A 16,741-nucleotide genomic window follows, 5' to 3' on the forward strand; every position below is an offset into this window, starting at 1 on the left:
GGTTTTCTCCAAACGAGATAAAACTTTACCATAGAACATCTATGGAAGAGAAAAATATACCTGTAGAGTTTTGTGAAGAGAATCTTAGGGCTTTGGTAAAACAAGCTCTGCTCTCATGAAACACATGAATCTCTCTTTGTGCTTGTGCAAAGCAAATGAAATTTTACAGGGTTACAAACATGGCAAGAAACAGTGAGGCTGTAAAATTTCGTCAGGAAAGAAGAAGCGGGGAAAGAGATATGACAAATTTGAGTTCCGCCTAAAAAAAGAGGGGGAAACTGAAAAGGGGAGAAAAGAAAAGTCAAACATAAAAAATAAGAAAATGAAAATTCGAGGCACAAACTTCCAAGAAGTGACAGCTTTGTACTCCCCTTTTCCCTTATTTTATTGCTGAGGGAAGATTTGGTCCAAGATATGGCTAGAAGATTCATGTTACATGAATCTGGAATCCTAGCTCTCTCATTGGTTAGGCCTATATTTGTTTATTCACTCCTTAAGGGGCAAAAAAGAGAGTCCATATTTCTCCTAATGGATGATCTTCTCTTTTTCCACCAGAGCAAGGCGCCGTGCTAGTGTCTTCACCCTTCTTTCATTCTGCGTGGCCCACTCCTATGCTCTCTTGTTCATCTCTTCTAGGCTCTCTCCTTGCCTTAGAGCCAGGGTCGTGAGCCTTTGTTCTTGGTCTTCCCGTTCTCTGACCAGTTTCTCCTATTCTTCTTTTTTGGAGTTCACCTGATCGATCAGGGACTCGATCTTGTTTTGCTGCTGCTCCATGTTTTGTTTTCTTTCCTCATCCCTGGCATTGAGCTCAGCCATAAGCGCTTCGACTTTGGAAGTTCTTGCAATGAGCTCCTCATACTGCATGATCAAGAGCTTGTGTTCTCTCTGCATTTTCACAAGTTCCTGTGTTTCATTGTCTAGTAGCTGCCTCTAGTGCTCTTCCCTATCGTCCTTAGCCTTCACTTCTTGCTTGAGATCCGAGAGCTCCCTTTGCTGCATGGCTATCATTCTAGTTTTGTCGAGTTGGAAGGCAGCTACTGACTCCTTTTTAGCCGCCAACTCAGCCACAACTATCTTTCATTCCTCCTTAGCTTTCTCCAATTGGGAGAGTAGCTCGGCGACGTACTCGCCGTAGTTAGCTGATGGCGTCATTGTTGTGTGGATTGGTGATATCGAGGCTTCCACCTTCTGTCGTTTAGGGTCTTGCCTTGATTCTGCATCAGCCGCTGGCCTCAGCGGCACTGCTTGTGGTGCAGTTACTTCTCCCGACCTTGGTTGAGGAGGTGAGATTGGCGTGCTTATGCTGGAGAGATCATCGATCTCGTCCTCTATGATGGGCTCAGCGTCTTTTAGATGCTCTTGAGACTCCTTCACCCATTCCTTCACTTTTTCTATGGCCTTTAACTGTCACTTCAGATGTGGGTATTCCCCTACCTTAGCACTTCCCTTTTCGGCCGTCTTAGGGGCTGAAGTCCCGTCAAAGACCTTCTTTCCAGCAGGCAGAGTTGTAGCACTCTTTGTTTTTAGTGTGATTTTAGCTTCCAACCTCTTCTTCTTTCACATGCGACTTTTCTTTCCTATCAAAGCTGCGTCAAGGTTGCTAGGTCCTGGCAATGATATGCCAGCCTGCTTTGTCTGGGCACGGGTCATGACCCGCAATGGGATAGGTGTAGCTTCCCCATCGAGGTTCTCGACACCAAACAACCCCAATGGAACAGATGGTACGTTGGCTGAGCTAGAAGATGGCTTTCGCTTTGGGCAATCGACGAAGAGATGAGTGATTCTGCACTCAGTACACCTTTGGTCAGCCTTGTCTCTATTTTGCTGCTCCCTTTTAGGGCAGCGTGATGAGACATGACCTGGGTGACCACAAGTCCAACAGGTGATTGGATCTTGTGACTGCCCTCCTAGGCCTCTACCTCGTCCTCTTCCTAACGCCATCACCGGCACGAGGCGATAATCCATGAGGATAGCGTTGCCCTCATCGTCATGCGAGACGTAAGGACATATGTAAGTTTCTTCCTCATTTGGTTCTTCCATGTAGTGGACTGGAGCATCGCTCTGTGGATGGATCACGTAAGGACCAGGTGGTCTGGGTATGCCAGTATGGTTTATGTCCATTCTAGGAATAGCTGGCTTAATGTCATTAGGTGCAGGAAGGGCCAATGGGCCTCCCCTTCCGAAGAATGGCTACGGCTTGTTCGCTAGGCAAGGCTGGCCATAGGATTGCAAGTACGGAAGTCTTCTTGGTAATCTACAATGCGCGACGTCATGACTGAACCTACCGCAGTTAGCACAAGGTCTTGACCTAGGGTCTTGACACTTGGCTAGCAAGTGGTTTCCGCCACAGTACACGCATTGGACGTGTGGGTGCGTTGGTCGTCTCAACATGTCTTGCAACTTGGCTAACTCCATCTTTACATCAGCCAACGTCTCGGTGGCCTTCCCCTTATCTTGGGATGATGGGAATGATCGCTCACTAGAGGCTGACACTCTCTCTGAGCTTCAAAGAGTTGGTCTCTTCTAGGTTTGAGCTCCTGGAGCTCCACACTTTCAGTTGATCATCGACTCTGATGGCTTCCTCAAACACTCTAGCTAGCGCGTCTCGCTGCAAGCTCAAATTTCCTGCCAAAGCCTTATATAGCTCCTCGGCTCGAATTCCACTGATAAATACAATCAAAACTACTCTTTCGGTCGGTCGCTTGCCCATAGGGATTCTCTTGAAGAGACTCCTCACGTGGGTTACGTAGTCACGAATGTCCTCCTTCTCTTTCTGCTTGACGTTCATCAAGCGTACTAGCAGATTATTGGAGTATCCAGGCTCGGCAAATCTCTTAATGAAGAGATCCTTGAGGCCACTGAAGTTGGCTCGTTTTGCAGTATCTAGGCTTGTATACCAAATCCTCCCCTTGTCACCTAAGCAGAGTCCGAATGCTTGAGAGCATTGAGTCAGGTCGTTGAGGCCGTTGGCTTCGCACACTTGCTCGAACTGCTCTACAAAGCTATATGGATCGTCGTCGGGTTGGTATTTGTTGAGTTGCTTGGTAAAAATAGGGATTTTAGACTGGCTCTTTGAGCCTTGGTTCGCTCCTAATCCTACGAGCAGCGATGTCGCTAGTGCCGCGGCACTTTGCTCTGTTGCCGTGTTATCTAGCAGTTGCTTCATGAGAAGCTCGCTCAACGTCAAGTCTCCTTCTAGGGCTCTCTCGTGATCTGTTCGGTTTCTACCTGCTAAGTTCAGTACTCGCTGTACCTCACGCAACTCCGTGCTTTGCCTTTGGCTCCTAGCCTGCTGGTCCCTATTGTATTTGACTATGCTTTGTGAAGCCTTGTGGGCTAGTTTTCTCTCTTCCTCTAGGTCTGCGATGATAGCGTATGCCATCTTGCCGCGGTGCTCATACCGGGCATGTGCATCGTAGCTATTGACCAGCTGCTGAATAGCCTTCGGGAAGACGTTCAAGTCGAGTTCCTCATTAGACCTATGGTCTGAGCCTCCTTCTGCCATAGTTGTGTTTTCGTGCTCCACCAAGCTGTCGATCAGGTTGAGTAGATTTGTCAAATCCACGTCGCTGACGCCACCTGCTTGGTCCTACTTCACGCATTGATGGTTTGTCTACGTCTTGGGTCATCTCCTACTGGTGGGTTCCTTGAGTGGTTTATCTAAGTGAGTTCCTTCAGTTATTGAATACAATCCTCAATTTATGGTCACTCAGTGTGCGTGTTGCTTCTCGTGCACTTGTGCTCAATCAGGCTTTCAATTTCCTTAAGTGCATTCAAGTGCGGAAATTCAAGGTGAGTGCAGCAAACAATCTCGAAGCGTCTTACGCACTCTCGGTTTGTTTCGGGCTTGATAGGCTTGTTGGTCAATTTTCTGGTTGCCTTGACAGGGTTCAGGGTTATTCTAATATGTTGCCTCGTTTGTTTTTGGCCAATTAGGTTTTAACTGCTTAGTGCTTTGCGTCTAGGACTCCGGGTCTCGCTGCTGCCTACTTCAAGCTATTAAGCGGCTACTCCCTATGATTTTGTCTATTCCGTGTGCTAGAATCAAGTTCTGAGCGTCAGAAGGACTTTAGACAGTTTGCACTGCTGAGCTCTAGCCGGGTCAGGTCAAATTTCTGAGAATTTGATAAAAATTTACAATCAGCTCAACTGGTACGAATTGTAGGGTCCGAGTGGGTCACTCGGATGGGCCGAGGGCCGAATTCGTGACTCGGACAGGGTAGACTTGGACGGGCCAAGGTGCAGACTTGGACAAAGTCGCTCGGACAGGTTGGCTTAGACGAGCCGAATGGTCAATTCGGATGAGGTCACTCGGACGGGCTGAATGGTCAATTTGGACGAGGCCACTCGGACGGGCCGAGGCACTTGTGCCGAGGGCCGAATATGACACGTGGTCGAGGGCCGAATCCTATGGCTCAAACGGTTTGGCTCGGACCCGGGTCGAGGGCCGAATTAGTTGATGGGCCGAATGGTCGACTCGGATGGGCCGAGTAGGTCGACTTGGCCCAGAAGCGACCGCTCGAACGGGTGGAACGCGGCGCGACGACGACAACGAGAGGTCAAATTTTCTTGATTCTTGCGATTTAATCAATCATAGAAAGCATAAACCTCCAGATCCTATCTAGGGGGATAGGGGAAGGGATTCATATACCTTAATAGAGTGGTAGGCTCGTCGATGGTGCGATCGGATCGAATCGTGTGATGGCTCTCTCTCTCTCTCTCACTGAAATGGTCACAAATGAGCTCTCCCTTGGCCTCTTGGCTCTTATACCCCTTCTCGGGTATGGTGTTGATGCCCCCAATCACTCACTTGCCGATCTTAGGCATCACAAGCGAGCTTTTTACCATTTTTTGCACGATTTTTGCCCTGTTTTGCAACAGTAAACCCTACCCTTCTCTAGTGCAATTTCCTAATCCTAACCTACGCTAAATGCAACAAGAATCGAAAGCAAAGAACTGAAACAATTTCTCCATGTTTCCCAATCATCAAACAAACAAAATATCCCAAAATACTTACTTGTTTTGAAGATCAAAAACACCCAAATTTCCTACCTATCTCAAGCTCCGTTTCGGGGATGAATCCCTTACTTTGATGCTCGATATGAGGCCGCAAGTGGTCAAGCTTGAATCCGTTGGTCCGGACAACAGAACCAAAATGTAGTGGGAGATCACGCTCAACCACCAAGACCCACGGACCGCTTATTGCTTCAAGCATTTCAAGCGAGCTCTAATGGCTATCTCTCACCTAGCCGATGCGCCGTCGATCCTATGAGTGTAGTGAGCTTACCTTGATGCCGATATGAGTTGCCTCCTCTCTCGCACACCCCGGTAGCTCCACGATCTTAGATGCAAGCTCAAGCATTCTCAAGCCTCCTCCATCTCCAAGCTCCATCCTCCATAGCCGCGCACGCGAGAAAAGAGAAGAGAAGAGAAGAAGAGATGGTGCAGAGCTTCACCCTCTTGATCCCTCACTCTCACACACTCACTCCCTCACACTCTCACACTCCCTCTCTCAAGAGCACACATAAGCAAGAAGATGAGGAGAAGAGAAGAATAAGAGAGCTCTTGTTAGCCACACACCAAAGAATGAGCTTCCATTCACTTTTTGAACTTTATATATGCAAACCCTAAAATCCCATGGGCACCCATCCCTTTTTTACATGACTAGCCATTGTGGCAAGGTCCTTTTTCCATTTCCCTCTTCTAGCCTTATGCCTCTAGCCTACACTCGTCTAATATTTTACAATTGGCACAAGAGGGAGCCTGGCACTCTTTTACAAGAGTTTTCCAAGTTTTTTGAGGCGCCTTTCATTTAAAATTGCGCTTTTTGCCCCGGCTTAGCTTTGGAGGTCGCCTGCGTATCTTTGCTCTTTTTCCATGTTTTTTTCTGCTTTTTCCTTCCTTTTTCCACCATCTTGACTTGGGGCTAACAAGAAGTATGTGGGTCTAGCCATAAAGATTTTAGAGGAGTTACCTCCCATAGATGAAGATGGTCTCATAATTTATGAGGCTGAAAATATTCTTGGCAAAAGAGAAAAGGTTTTAAGGAACCATTCACTGCCGGAGTACCTTATTAAATGGCGAGGTTTGCCCATGGAGGAGTCTACTTGGAAACCATTATCATACCTTGATTCTTTTCCATGGGTTTTGTAGGAAACATAGTAATATCTGAACAGGACAGCTTGCTGTAATAAATTTTTGTCAAAAAAATAATTTCTCTATGATCATCAAAATTGGATTTTTATGGCATGGCTGGATACTAGGGATTGTCCTCTACATTTGTATAGCTCATACATGGTGATTGGACATTTCTTCTTCAAATTATGGCCATTCTTGTGCAACAGCCTGTTTTGGATAGTTTCTAGTAGTAAATTCAAATTTGATACTTGTACTTCATTGACATATGAGATTTTCTTCAGCTTGGAGTTTCATTATAGCATGGATTCATCACTTGCAAAGCTATCCTTGTAATCTTTCCTTGTAAATTATCCCAATTCCAACTTTGAGGACAAAGCTCTTTTAGGCCGAGATGGCTTGTAATAAAGCATAAATGCCTTAGTCTAGGGTAGGCTAGGGTTAATTATAAAAGGTGGAGATGTAACATGTAAATGATCTTTTTTTCATTTAACAAATATTACATGTTTGAGGTCTCAACCTCCCACCATCTAAGAGGGTATATACTCTTGGCCACCATAGCTTGGAGTGCATACCATGCTGCAGCCACTCATCATTTGATTCTCAACCAACATTGGTAATATCATTTCATGCCTAGCCACCTTGGCTATGGTTTCTTGGCATTTTATGTCTATTTCTTGTATTTTCACTTTAATGGCTACATGTGGGAATTAGCTTCTTTACACTATCCCATTCTTTAACTTCCATATGGCATATTTTACTCTCTTTTCTACAAAAAAATGGCAATATGTTAGCTTAGAGACTGAGGGGAGGGGCACAAGGTCTTGACCTAGAACATCATAAAGCCTATAAGCATAACCATGCCAATCCTCAAGTCTACTAATATGTATTGGTGGGCCTTCTCCATGCTCTTTTGCTCACTTATCTAAAAAGCATAGAGTACATCTCTATCTCCAATATACTCAAGTATTTCCATTTCTTTTTCTACACTAACCACCTATGAAGTGTATGAGCATGCCTATGTGTACATACACCAAAGTGCCACTTCTTACTAGAGATATGCATGTGTCTCTCTACAATTTAAAACGTACCAACCATTCCATGAAGGGGCATAACATCTTGGTGGTGTAGTGAATGGCATTGTAAGTGAGAAGGCATGGGTTGCTAAAGCATGCCATATTTTAGTCAGATGTCTTTGAACTTATCCAATGGAGTTTGGAAATCTAACGTCATCAATGAGTTTGGGACTTTGGTGTTGTATACATGTTAGGTTGCCTCCATGGATACATATGATTAGGCCCCCTATACACATCCACATGCCATTGTGGAGGTCGAGATAGCATGGTATATTACTAAGCCAATTGGTTTGCTAGATATATTAAAAATCTTAATATATTTGTTATTAAGCTTGATAAACCAATCAAGTAATCCATACTACTCTCTCCCTTCTTAATATTCTAACATGTGAGACCATTCATTCCTAGCCAGTATGATAGTTCATTTAGGATAGCTAGGTTATGTGCACTCTACGATGCCAATAGAGGTATGTTCCATATTCCATCAACTCTCTATCTTGGGCTAATCTAAGTAACCCTGACTCATATATATATATATATATATATATGTAGAGAGAGAGAGAGAGAGAAGGGATTGGTAACAACTAATTGTTGGAAACTAACCAATTGGAGAGCTACATCAACCCATCTCCTCCTCAATCCCACCATCCTCATGATATATATCTCTCTCCCCCTTGCCGCCTCAATCCCCACAGTAATACTCAATTTATCATTCCTTTTTCCCCAAAACCTCTTATTGATCTTCATTTCCACCTAATTTCCAACCCTTGGTCAATGAAAATTTCCTACCTTAAAGCATGTTGAAGATAGAATGAAAAAGCATTAGAACTAATACTTTATTTTTTTGGATGAAAGCTAATATAACAAAGGTGCATTATAAACTCTCATGCAATTATCCACATAATTATCTTATATCTAAAAACAATCAAAAAGTCTAGGATAACTAGGTTAAGATGATCATGAGGATTGTACTCTAAAATTCCTTTCATTTAGAGAATTGGGCTAGTAGGATATTATCTTCTTTACAGGATCTAAGACAAGATTGCTTAAAGAGATATCAAGTCTACAAACTTTCTTCCAAGATTCCATCACAAAGAGAAACTTCTAAACCTAGGAAAAATCCTTGAAATAGAGTACTTAATTTAGTTAGGAAATTGGGGAATAAGGTTGATAAAATACTCTAGATCTTGAGAAGTCAATAGCTTTGAAAAAAAATACTCTCTAAGTGAAGATCAATGAATTAAGGTAGCCATGAGGATTCCAAGATTTGATTTCCTTCTAAGAGGGAAATGCTAAAGGCCTATCTCAAGTTTATGACCTCTAGGAAGTTGAACAAGACCCCATGCTAGAGGGTAAAGTAGTTAGATAGATCCTATACATAGAATCCTATCACAAGACTACTTGATACATTGAAAAGGAATCTCTATGATTGTTTGTATATTCTAGGTCATGCTATGCTAACACATATTGATTTTTGAGGAGCATGCTTGAACTCCCCCAAGGTCAACCACCACCATTGGGCTCTATGACACCAAGGAACTGATTGTTCACTTCAAATGCTAGGATTGACATCAGATGTGAGAAGTCTCTCTATAGATAGCTAGGAGGTGCCAAGGAGCTATGGGAGATCTAGCCGTAATTCCTTCGGTGTAATAGGACGAGTCAAACTCCCTATGAGCTTAGTATAGGTATCCCAAAAGGCTTCGATGCTAGGTGAGGGTCCATTGTGGTCTCCTATGGGTAGATTATGATTTATGGACTAGGTATTGATGGAATAAAGCATTGAGTATACACATTTTTAGAATGTTTTCTAACAAGCTAATTAAGGAAGCCACTTGTGCATGTCAAACATAATTGCGGTTGGACTAATTAGAAAAATAAAACTATGCCTTTGAGGGAAGTAGGTGGGTGAATCCTCAATGGGTTTATCTTATGGTAGGGTGGTCTCAGTTTAGCAAAGACGTTTTTCCATGAAACGTTAAACTAGGGATTTTAGGAAGACTTGAGCATAGAATCTATCCTAGAGCATCATCCTAGAATCTGAATTCATGTAGTTTTAGAGGACCGGAGTAAGTCTTTACCCTATAGGTAGAGGGGAATTGTGTAGCTCCCCCTCATTTCTCACTCACTTTGAACCAAGTGTGACACTAGTTCACTTCGATTCGAGATGCCTTGCATAAGTGGCTACCCAAAAGCAATGCTAAAAATTATACTAGGAGTTGGGGATGAGACACTGGAGCTTTCCTTGCAAGGGTTGAGTCAACTGATTCTAGGTCCATGAAGTTTTGATATCCCATGGGAATTTTGGATGGAGACACCTAGATACATCCCTTGATGGACTGACAAAAGTATGCTATCAGGGATTTGTTAGATAGACACATTACATTTTATCATTTTATATTTGCTATATATAGGACATGACATCTTCCCACAAACTATTAAAAAGTAAATGCTCTTAGTTCTCAATTTGAGAAATGTTTTATAGATACATATACAAGAATTAAGAAATGTAGTGATGACATTAATGCATACATTTCAAGGGCATTTGCATGATTTAATGCCATATTCTCCAAGGATTTATGCAGTTATTCTTATTTGTTGGTGGAAGTAGCAAATTTGAAAGGCAAAGTTAAGAAAGGTTAAAGCATAAGGATTGTGATTATTTTTGGAGCTTTGATTTATTATTTTTGGGCACTTGTATTATTTATGATACTTCAAGGCACATGACATTATCATGGATGTATTTATTTTGTGAGATTCATACACATTGTATTGCCTCTCACAGTTGTATTTGTCACGCTTGTAAATTTTGTATGCATTGCGCACATGGATTTGTAATCAAAATATCATTGGCTAGGTCTATTTAGGCTAATGTATAAACATGCTACAAGGAATTATTAGCCTAGATCCCACAAAGTGGATAGGATGCCCAAGAGAGGTCCAAACCTTAATGCAGAGTTGTGGAAACCTTAAAATGGAAAGTCAAGTGGAAATCCTAAAATGTAAATCGGAGTGCAAACCCTAAAATGCAAATGGGGCACCACCCTAGAGAAGTGATTTGAATCTAACTCTAATCTTGGTCTATGCAAGGGTAGGAGATCTTAATTGTATTTACCCTTTTGGTGCATCCATGCTACACAAAAGCTTTGCCAATGCAACTACTGAAGCTTTCTATTCACCTCTTATATTCTAACATCTTGCTTCCATTTTGGAGAGAGAGAATGAGAGTTGCGTTGAGTGAGGGACTGAAGGAAAGTGAAGCTCTATATCTTCTTCTTGCTTTTCTTCTTCTTCCCATCCATGTTAAGAGGATTAAGTTTGTATTTGTGCATGAGATTATGAGATTGTAAGAGAGTGAAAGATCCATTGTGCTAAAGATCTTTTCCATATGCTTTCTCTCATTCTTCATCTCTATTTTATTTTCTCATTCATTGGCATACTTGGTGGTAGATGCAAATGAGTGATAGTATCGTATTATGTTGTTTGGGTTGTGGAACCATTTTTGAGCCTTCAAGATTTTGGGCTACAATATGGGAAGATAAGTTAATGTTCACTACACCTCAAAGCTAGTCTTGTATTCTTGATTTCTTGGGATAGAGAGGAGGATGCACGGTTAGTAAGAGAGAATTGTCACAAGAATAAGGTGAGAGAATGTTGCCAAAGCAAGTTGCATCTTCTAAAAGAATAGAAGTTCATCCATTGAGTCCCTATTCTTGTGCCTTTACCCCAATCATTAGGGTCTTCAACCTTAATCTTGAGACCATATTGAACCCATAGGTTAGTTGAATGAATTTTTTAGGGCATACTTAAGTGACCATAGGTTCTTGAGTGTTGCCGCTCCTTCCACACAAGTTGTATAAACTCTTAGTGATGGTCTTTGGTATTTAGACCTTGCTCACGAGCATTGGGCTAAGTCAAGTACGTGATTATATTTGAGTGTCCATAGGCACTTGAGCATGTAGACTAGGCCCCTAGCTTACAACATCACAAATAGTGCCCTAAAGGCACCTTCCCTCTTGAACCTTCTACTCTACAAGGGTTTTCACCCCTATGATGGCAAACCTACTTTTTAATAGGAAGATGCAAGCTCATGGTCACAATGGAAATTGAAAGCATTCCTTTGCTCATCTACATTCTCTCAAACCATGAAGATGTGGGAAGAGAGATCCTTCCAAGTTTCCCATTTAAGTATCAAGTTCAATGTAATTTTCATTATATAAATAAGTGCATCCAGTTGACACTTCTTGGGACTAAAGTGATATTTGCTTTCCACTTATAGGAATTTGTACTCAAGAACTACTAAGCCAATCCCATCGCCTTTGACTTGCAAGGGATTGATAACTTACTATAGAATTTGATGGATGCACAAGCCAAAAACTTGCAATGAAATAGATTAATAAAGTCCACTTCACGGGCTAAGGAAAATGGCAAGTATTAGTGGTGACCCAAGACAGAATCTAAGCAATCCACGTCTACCATAATTACACATAGAAATCTATTTTAACAAAATAAGAATCACAAATGTTCCTATGCCTCATGGAGATGGGTTCCCAAAGCCTTCATCCATTGCTTTTTCCCTATGGATTTCTCATCTTTCTACTTCTGACCTTCCTCATCCATGTCTTCATGATCTTTATCTCCTACCTCCCTATCTCTTTCCCTATTATCACCTTGTTTCTCTCCTTCCACGATGGTGGTCTAATCTAAGGTTTTGTGATATTCTTCATTTTCACTTCAATTTTTAATTATATTTTTACCATATTTTTTTATTTGAAAATATCAACACATCTAGCATCTAACATAAATTTATAAAATACTTTAATATTATGACACTTAAACAAAAAAAATACAAAATGTTTTCAAGAGACAGATTGCAAAAAAAAACTTTGTATTGTCACGAGAGTACAAGGGGCATTGTTTTTGCAAGGCTTAGCAGTTTTTGGGCTCAATATAACTTTTAGGCCATTTTCAAGTGCTTGTTTTGCATCTCTTCTTGGCCTCTTGAAAGTACATGAGTCTTGACACTCTCTTGCATGGCTTCTTGGCTGGCTTCTATGGCACTTCCCATATATCAACAGCTTACAATATCCTTTTATGTAGGGGTGTACCGAGTATATTCTTCACCAACTCCTTTTTCATAAGAATTTTCTTATGCACATTCAAGGTGATGGTGGAAATGTAGAGCACCTTTGATAGGGCCTTCAAGATAGAGAGTTGAACTTGCTTGTATGGGTTGAGAGTGATATGTACAATGGTAATGTCACTAGTCATGGTCTAGCCAATGTAGTATCCTATTGAGGCATCCTTGGTTGCAAATGCTCCATAGCCCATTTGAAAACTTGCAAAGTCATCCAGAGCAAACCTCATTGTGACTAACTCAAGCATTCCACTTGGCATATGAATTTAAATATCAAATACTTGTCATGTGTCTTTAATGGACTCTAAGAAAATCCATTATTCTACTTTGTTCATCCAATATCAGTAATACAAGCGCATGTATAATGATGAACATGCAATCATCTACATGAAAAGATATCACATTTGTGCACCCCACCCACCTCATCCAATCCTTCTTCAAATTGAAATTCACCAATTTCTCACTTACGTTTTTACAAATGAATATAGAAGGATAATGATGTGTATTATTGGTTTTGAAGATATAAGCAAAAGCAAGAATTGGAAAAAACCATGAAGGTCCACTGGATCTTGAAGCTCTCCCAAATTTCAGCAAGCTATGAATGTCATGTACAATCTTCAGTTTCAATGTTTAAAGCATCCATTCATCTAGAATAGGCCATTCCAAAGAACCGAAAGATGGACAAAGAAGTAATTCAAGAGAACCATATGAATAAGTTGATGTAGGCACTATATGTATGATCTTATAGAAGAAAGGCTTGTGATTTAGAAGATATTGCGATGAATTTTTTATCATTATTATCTCATCCACATCAATATGTAGAGCTTTGTATATCTTAGACAAACTTCTCAAAGGCTGATCCTCAACAGAAGAAAAAATGACTGATAGGAGAGAAGAAGTAAAAACTTCAATAGCATATGAAAAGTTAAGAACATAAAAATGCGACTTACAATTCAAGAGGAAGAATTGTTAGTCCCAAGAGGTAGTTCGAAGTCCTTCACATTGTACACATGTTGAGCTGATGCGATAAGGCCACCATCTCGAGCCTCTCAAAACCCAAGCACTCTGCCCTTCCAATGATTTTATAGTGGACCATGGCAACGAACTTGATGAGACCTTATTTTTTGAAGGCTACATATAAATCCATGAATCCTTCTCAAATAATACTCCTTCCCATGTGGCATGCTCATCCTTTATATTGTGTACATAGATTGTGTGTATAGAATCATGAAGTCGCCTTTATTGACATCTAGATACCATTGGAATGGATATGAGAAGAATGCTACTTAGAATAGAGGATTGACAGCAATAATACTTCTGAATGGTAGTAGATATCCATGTAGTAAAAATAGGAAAATTGGGGGTTGTGTGGCTATGGATATGTGAGCATAGAATGATGAGAAGATCCTGAAATGGAGGTCAGAGAATGACCAAGCTAGAAGTATTTCTTGTTGCAAAAAGACACTAAAAACTTTTTTGTGGTAGGGATATAGGGACAAGGGAAAAAGGGAGTGGATAAAATGTGCACATCACCCCCTTTTCCATTGGTCCATCCCAAATCTTTTGCATTAAAAAAGTCATTAACTCTTAAGCTAAAGGGTTGTTTTTGAATCCATATTTCTTCTAAGGCATATTTTGCTACAAGACTACACTAGTCAATATTTAAAAATGTGGAAATTTTTTTGTCTAGATCATGGCATGCTTTACTAATGTTACTAAGGACATTCATGTTACAAAAGAGAAGCATCAATAAGCATTCACATTTTCCTCCTAGCTATATCATCTCATTATTCTACTTTTCTTTGGAGGAGTTCTACAAGAGTGAGGGCTTTGTTCCTTTTAGACAGTTCAAGAATATGAATAAATAATGTGTTATACATAGAATATAATCAAATGTAACCATTTAAGACCTTTATAAAAAGATAGAATTTTGCAAGTGCTGTTAGCCAATAGATATGGTGATGCTTACATCAATAGTTTTCATGTATAAGCATCACATTAAGCAAGAATTTTAAGCAACAACATTTGGTAATGCATCTAGAGAATTCATATATAAGATCATAATGTTAAGGATGTGCAACTATTTATACGTATTCAACACGGTTAAAAATATAATAATTACCCATTGTAAATACAAAAATGGCCTTTGAGGGATGTTACATTTTGAATATAGGTGATCACTACTTGTAAAATTTTTGTTGATCTCATATGCTTGAATGTTGTCTAGAAGAGGACCAAAGCTCCCTTCGATTTGACTTATGAATGTAACATTTGTAGAAGGCCCAATGGCCACAAAGCTAAGAGTCCCGGTTTGCCATTCAATATAGAATAACGTTTGGTTTGAATCTGAGCTCACTATGACTGATTCACTAGCAATTACTATGCCATCTAGTGTATTGATAGTGGTGATCAAAAAAGCTCCAAGGTCAATAGGAGGGGCTGCCTCAGGGTTGGTGGCAAAGTCAAAGAGTATTGAATATGAATGACCTGTAGTAGTTGAGAGTGATGTGGTAATAGTTCCTGGTAGGTCACCATTTAGATCTAAGACACAAATGGCATCATTACTCAGAGAAGAACCATATCGATGAGCAGCATACTTGATGGTTCCTGAGGATACAAACCAATGCCAAATGGTGGTAGAGGGTGCTTTGATGAGGATGAAGCCATCTTCATCTATTGTGGACATGTTAAAGGAACCGGTTTCAAAGTCACCGTTAGTGATGAGGCTATCAAGAGTAACCTGTAAATTAATAAAGATTAAAGTAGCAAGTTACTTGTAATGGAATTGAATTGACATCACACAAAATTTTCAAACTAACTTTAATGATTTTATGCTTTTATAGTTATACTTCTCCCTTCAACTTCCCACATGTGGAATTGAAACCACAAAAAGCTTTTCAAAAATCATTTATTAAGAGTTATAAGTTCTATGTTTATGCTTTTATAATTATAATTTATCCCTTAACTTGCCATGTGTAAGAATAGTGTGATTTGAATGTGTGGAGCCAAAGGATAGTATAGCAAGTTGCAAACACATTATCTTCCTTTGTTTTCCCCTCTAGAGTTGACATCATGACCTTCTATAAGAGATACACCGTATATCTAGCTAGGTGGAGATAGGGGCAAGAGGCCCCATATCCATCGCCTCCCTTGGATACACCGTATACCTAGCTAGGTGGAGATAGGGGCAAGAGGCCCCATATCCATCGCCTCCCTTGGATACACCGTATACCTAGCTAGGTGGAGATAGGGGCAAGAGGCCCCATATCTATCGCCTCCCTTGGAGAAACTCATGATGCTCTTTGCATATCACAATGGTAGAATTCTAGCGGGATTGTCTAAAACTTCTACTTCTTCTGTGGAGAGAGAGAGAGAGAGAGAGAGAGAGAGAGAGAGAGAGAGAGTGTGTGTGTGTGTGTGGGGGGGGGGGGGGGGGGAGTGTGTCTCCAATACCTTGACATCGTCGAGGAGGAGGCTGTAATTGGCCGGTGGGAGGCTGGAGAACTCGAGGACAGTGAATTGGGCAGTGCCCACAAAGGAATACTGGAACAGGCTCCAGTTCAGGTAGCTGCGGCTGTACTGCGCGCTGGCCACCAGGGGCGGAGGCGAGAACCTGACGGCCACGTCGCCGTCCACGTAGAGGGACACGTTGACGGCGCGCGACGGCGGCCCGCCGTCAGGGTTGACGGCGAGCCAGAAGGAGACCGTGTAGGTGGCGCCCGCGCGCGGGGTGGCGAGAGGGGAGGAGCGCAGGACGGCTGGGGTCCGCGCCGTGGGGGCCCCCAGGTGGATGCAGACGGAGGATTCCGAGGATGCCGACGCGTAGACGTCGTTCGTCAGCACTTGGACGGCGCCCTCAGCGACCCGCCAGCCCGGCAGCGCGGCGGCGCTGGCGGCCGACCCGCTGCTAACGTCCATTGACGGCTTCTGCTCCGTCAGGTCGAACTTCGTCTCCTCAAAGTCGCCGTTTCGGACCAGGTTCAGCGGGTCCCCGTCAACGACAATCGTCATCACTAGCATCGCCATCATCATCATCATTGCCATTGCCATCATCATTATCGTCGCCTGCATCGCCGTCGCCCTCATCATCCCCTTCATCGGTATGAGGATTCGATCCCATCTTTCCGTCGTCTCTGTATTGCCCTCACGCACCATGCCGCCATGGATATTTGAGAGAGACGTTCCTCAACCATCCCTTCGTGGGTACGCTTCAAAAATGAATATGTCGTGTAAAATCACTATGAAATACTCGGATCACATGGTCCTTACCCAGGTCAGTAACGCACGAAACTAGGGTATGCTTGAAAAACGATCAACTAACTATGTCGTACAAAATTACAACAAAATATTTGCTTCCTAGAAACACATGGTCCTTAAAGCCCGGTTGCACCAA

At 41.9% G+C, this 16,741-nt stretch overlaps 1 protein-coding gene across 1 annotated transcript; it reads right to left on the reverse strand.

Annotated features, from left to right (window-relative positions):
• Nucleotides 1-708: 708 nt before the first annotated feature.
• LOC148017150 (uncharacterized) lies at nucleotides 709-16,503 on the reverse strand. The gene is made up of 3 exons (XM_087662723.1): nucleotides 15,802-16,503; nucleotides 14,471-15,088; nucleotides 709-858 (listed from the first exon to the last, which is right to left on the reverse strand). The coding sequence occupies exons 1-3, from the start codon at nucleotides 16,501-16,503 to the stop codon at nucleotides 709-711; spliced, it is 1,470 nt and encodes a 489-aa protein (XP_087518849.1).
• Between the last annotated feature and the right edge of the window lie 238 nt (nucleotides 16,504-16,741).

The sequence above is a fragment of the Lygodium microphyllum genome, chromosome 22 (genome assembly GCF_053477565.2).
Source record: "Lygodium microphyllum isolate KBCC chromosome 22, Lygodium_microphyllum_v1.1.10, whole genome shotgun sequence".
Taxonomy (NCBI): domain Eukaryota; kingdom Viridiplantae; phylum Streptophyta; class Polypodiopsida; order Schizaeales; family Lygodiaceae; genus Lygodium; species Lygodium microphyllum.

What these genes read in the sequence shown, in the direction of transcription:
- LOC148017150 (XM_087662723.1), bottom strand. Translation starts at nt 16,503, where the DNA reads ATGGTGCGTGAGGGCAATACAGAGACGACGGAAAGATGGGATCGAATC. An exon ending in TCCTCCTCGACGATGTCAAG is followed by an intron (nt 15,089 to 15,801) that starts GTATTGGAGACA and finishes ATTAATTTACAG; the next exon opens with GTTACTCTTGATAGCCTCAT. An exon ending in CATTTTTGTATTTACAATGG is followed by an intron (nt 859 to 14,470) that starts GTAATTATTATA and finishes TTGATCATGCAG; the next exon opens with TATGAGGAGCTCATTGCAAG.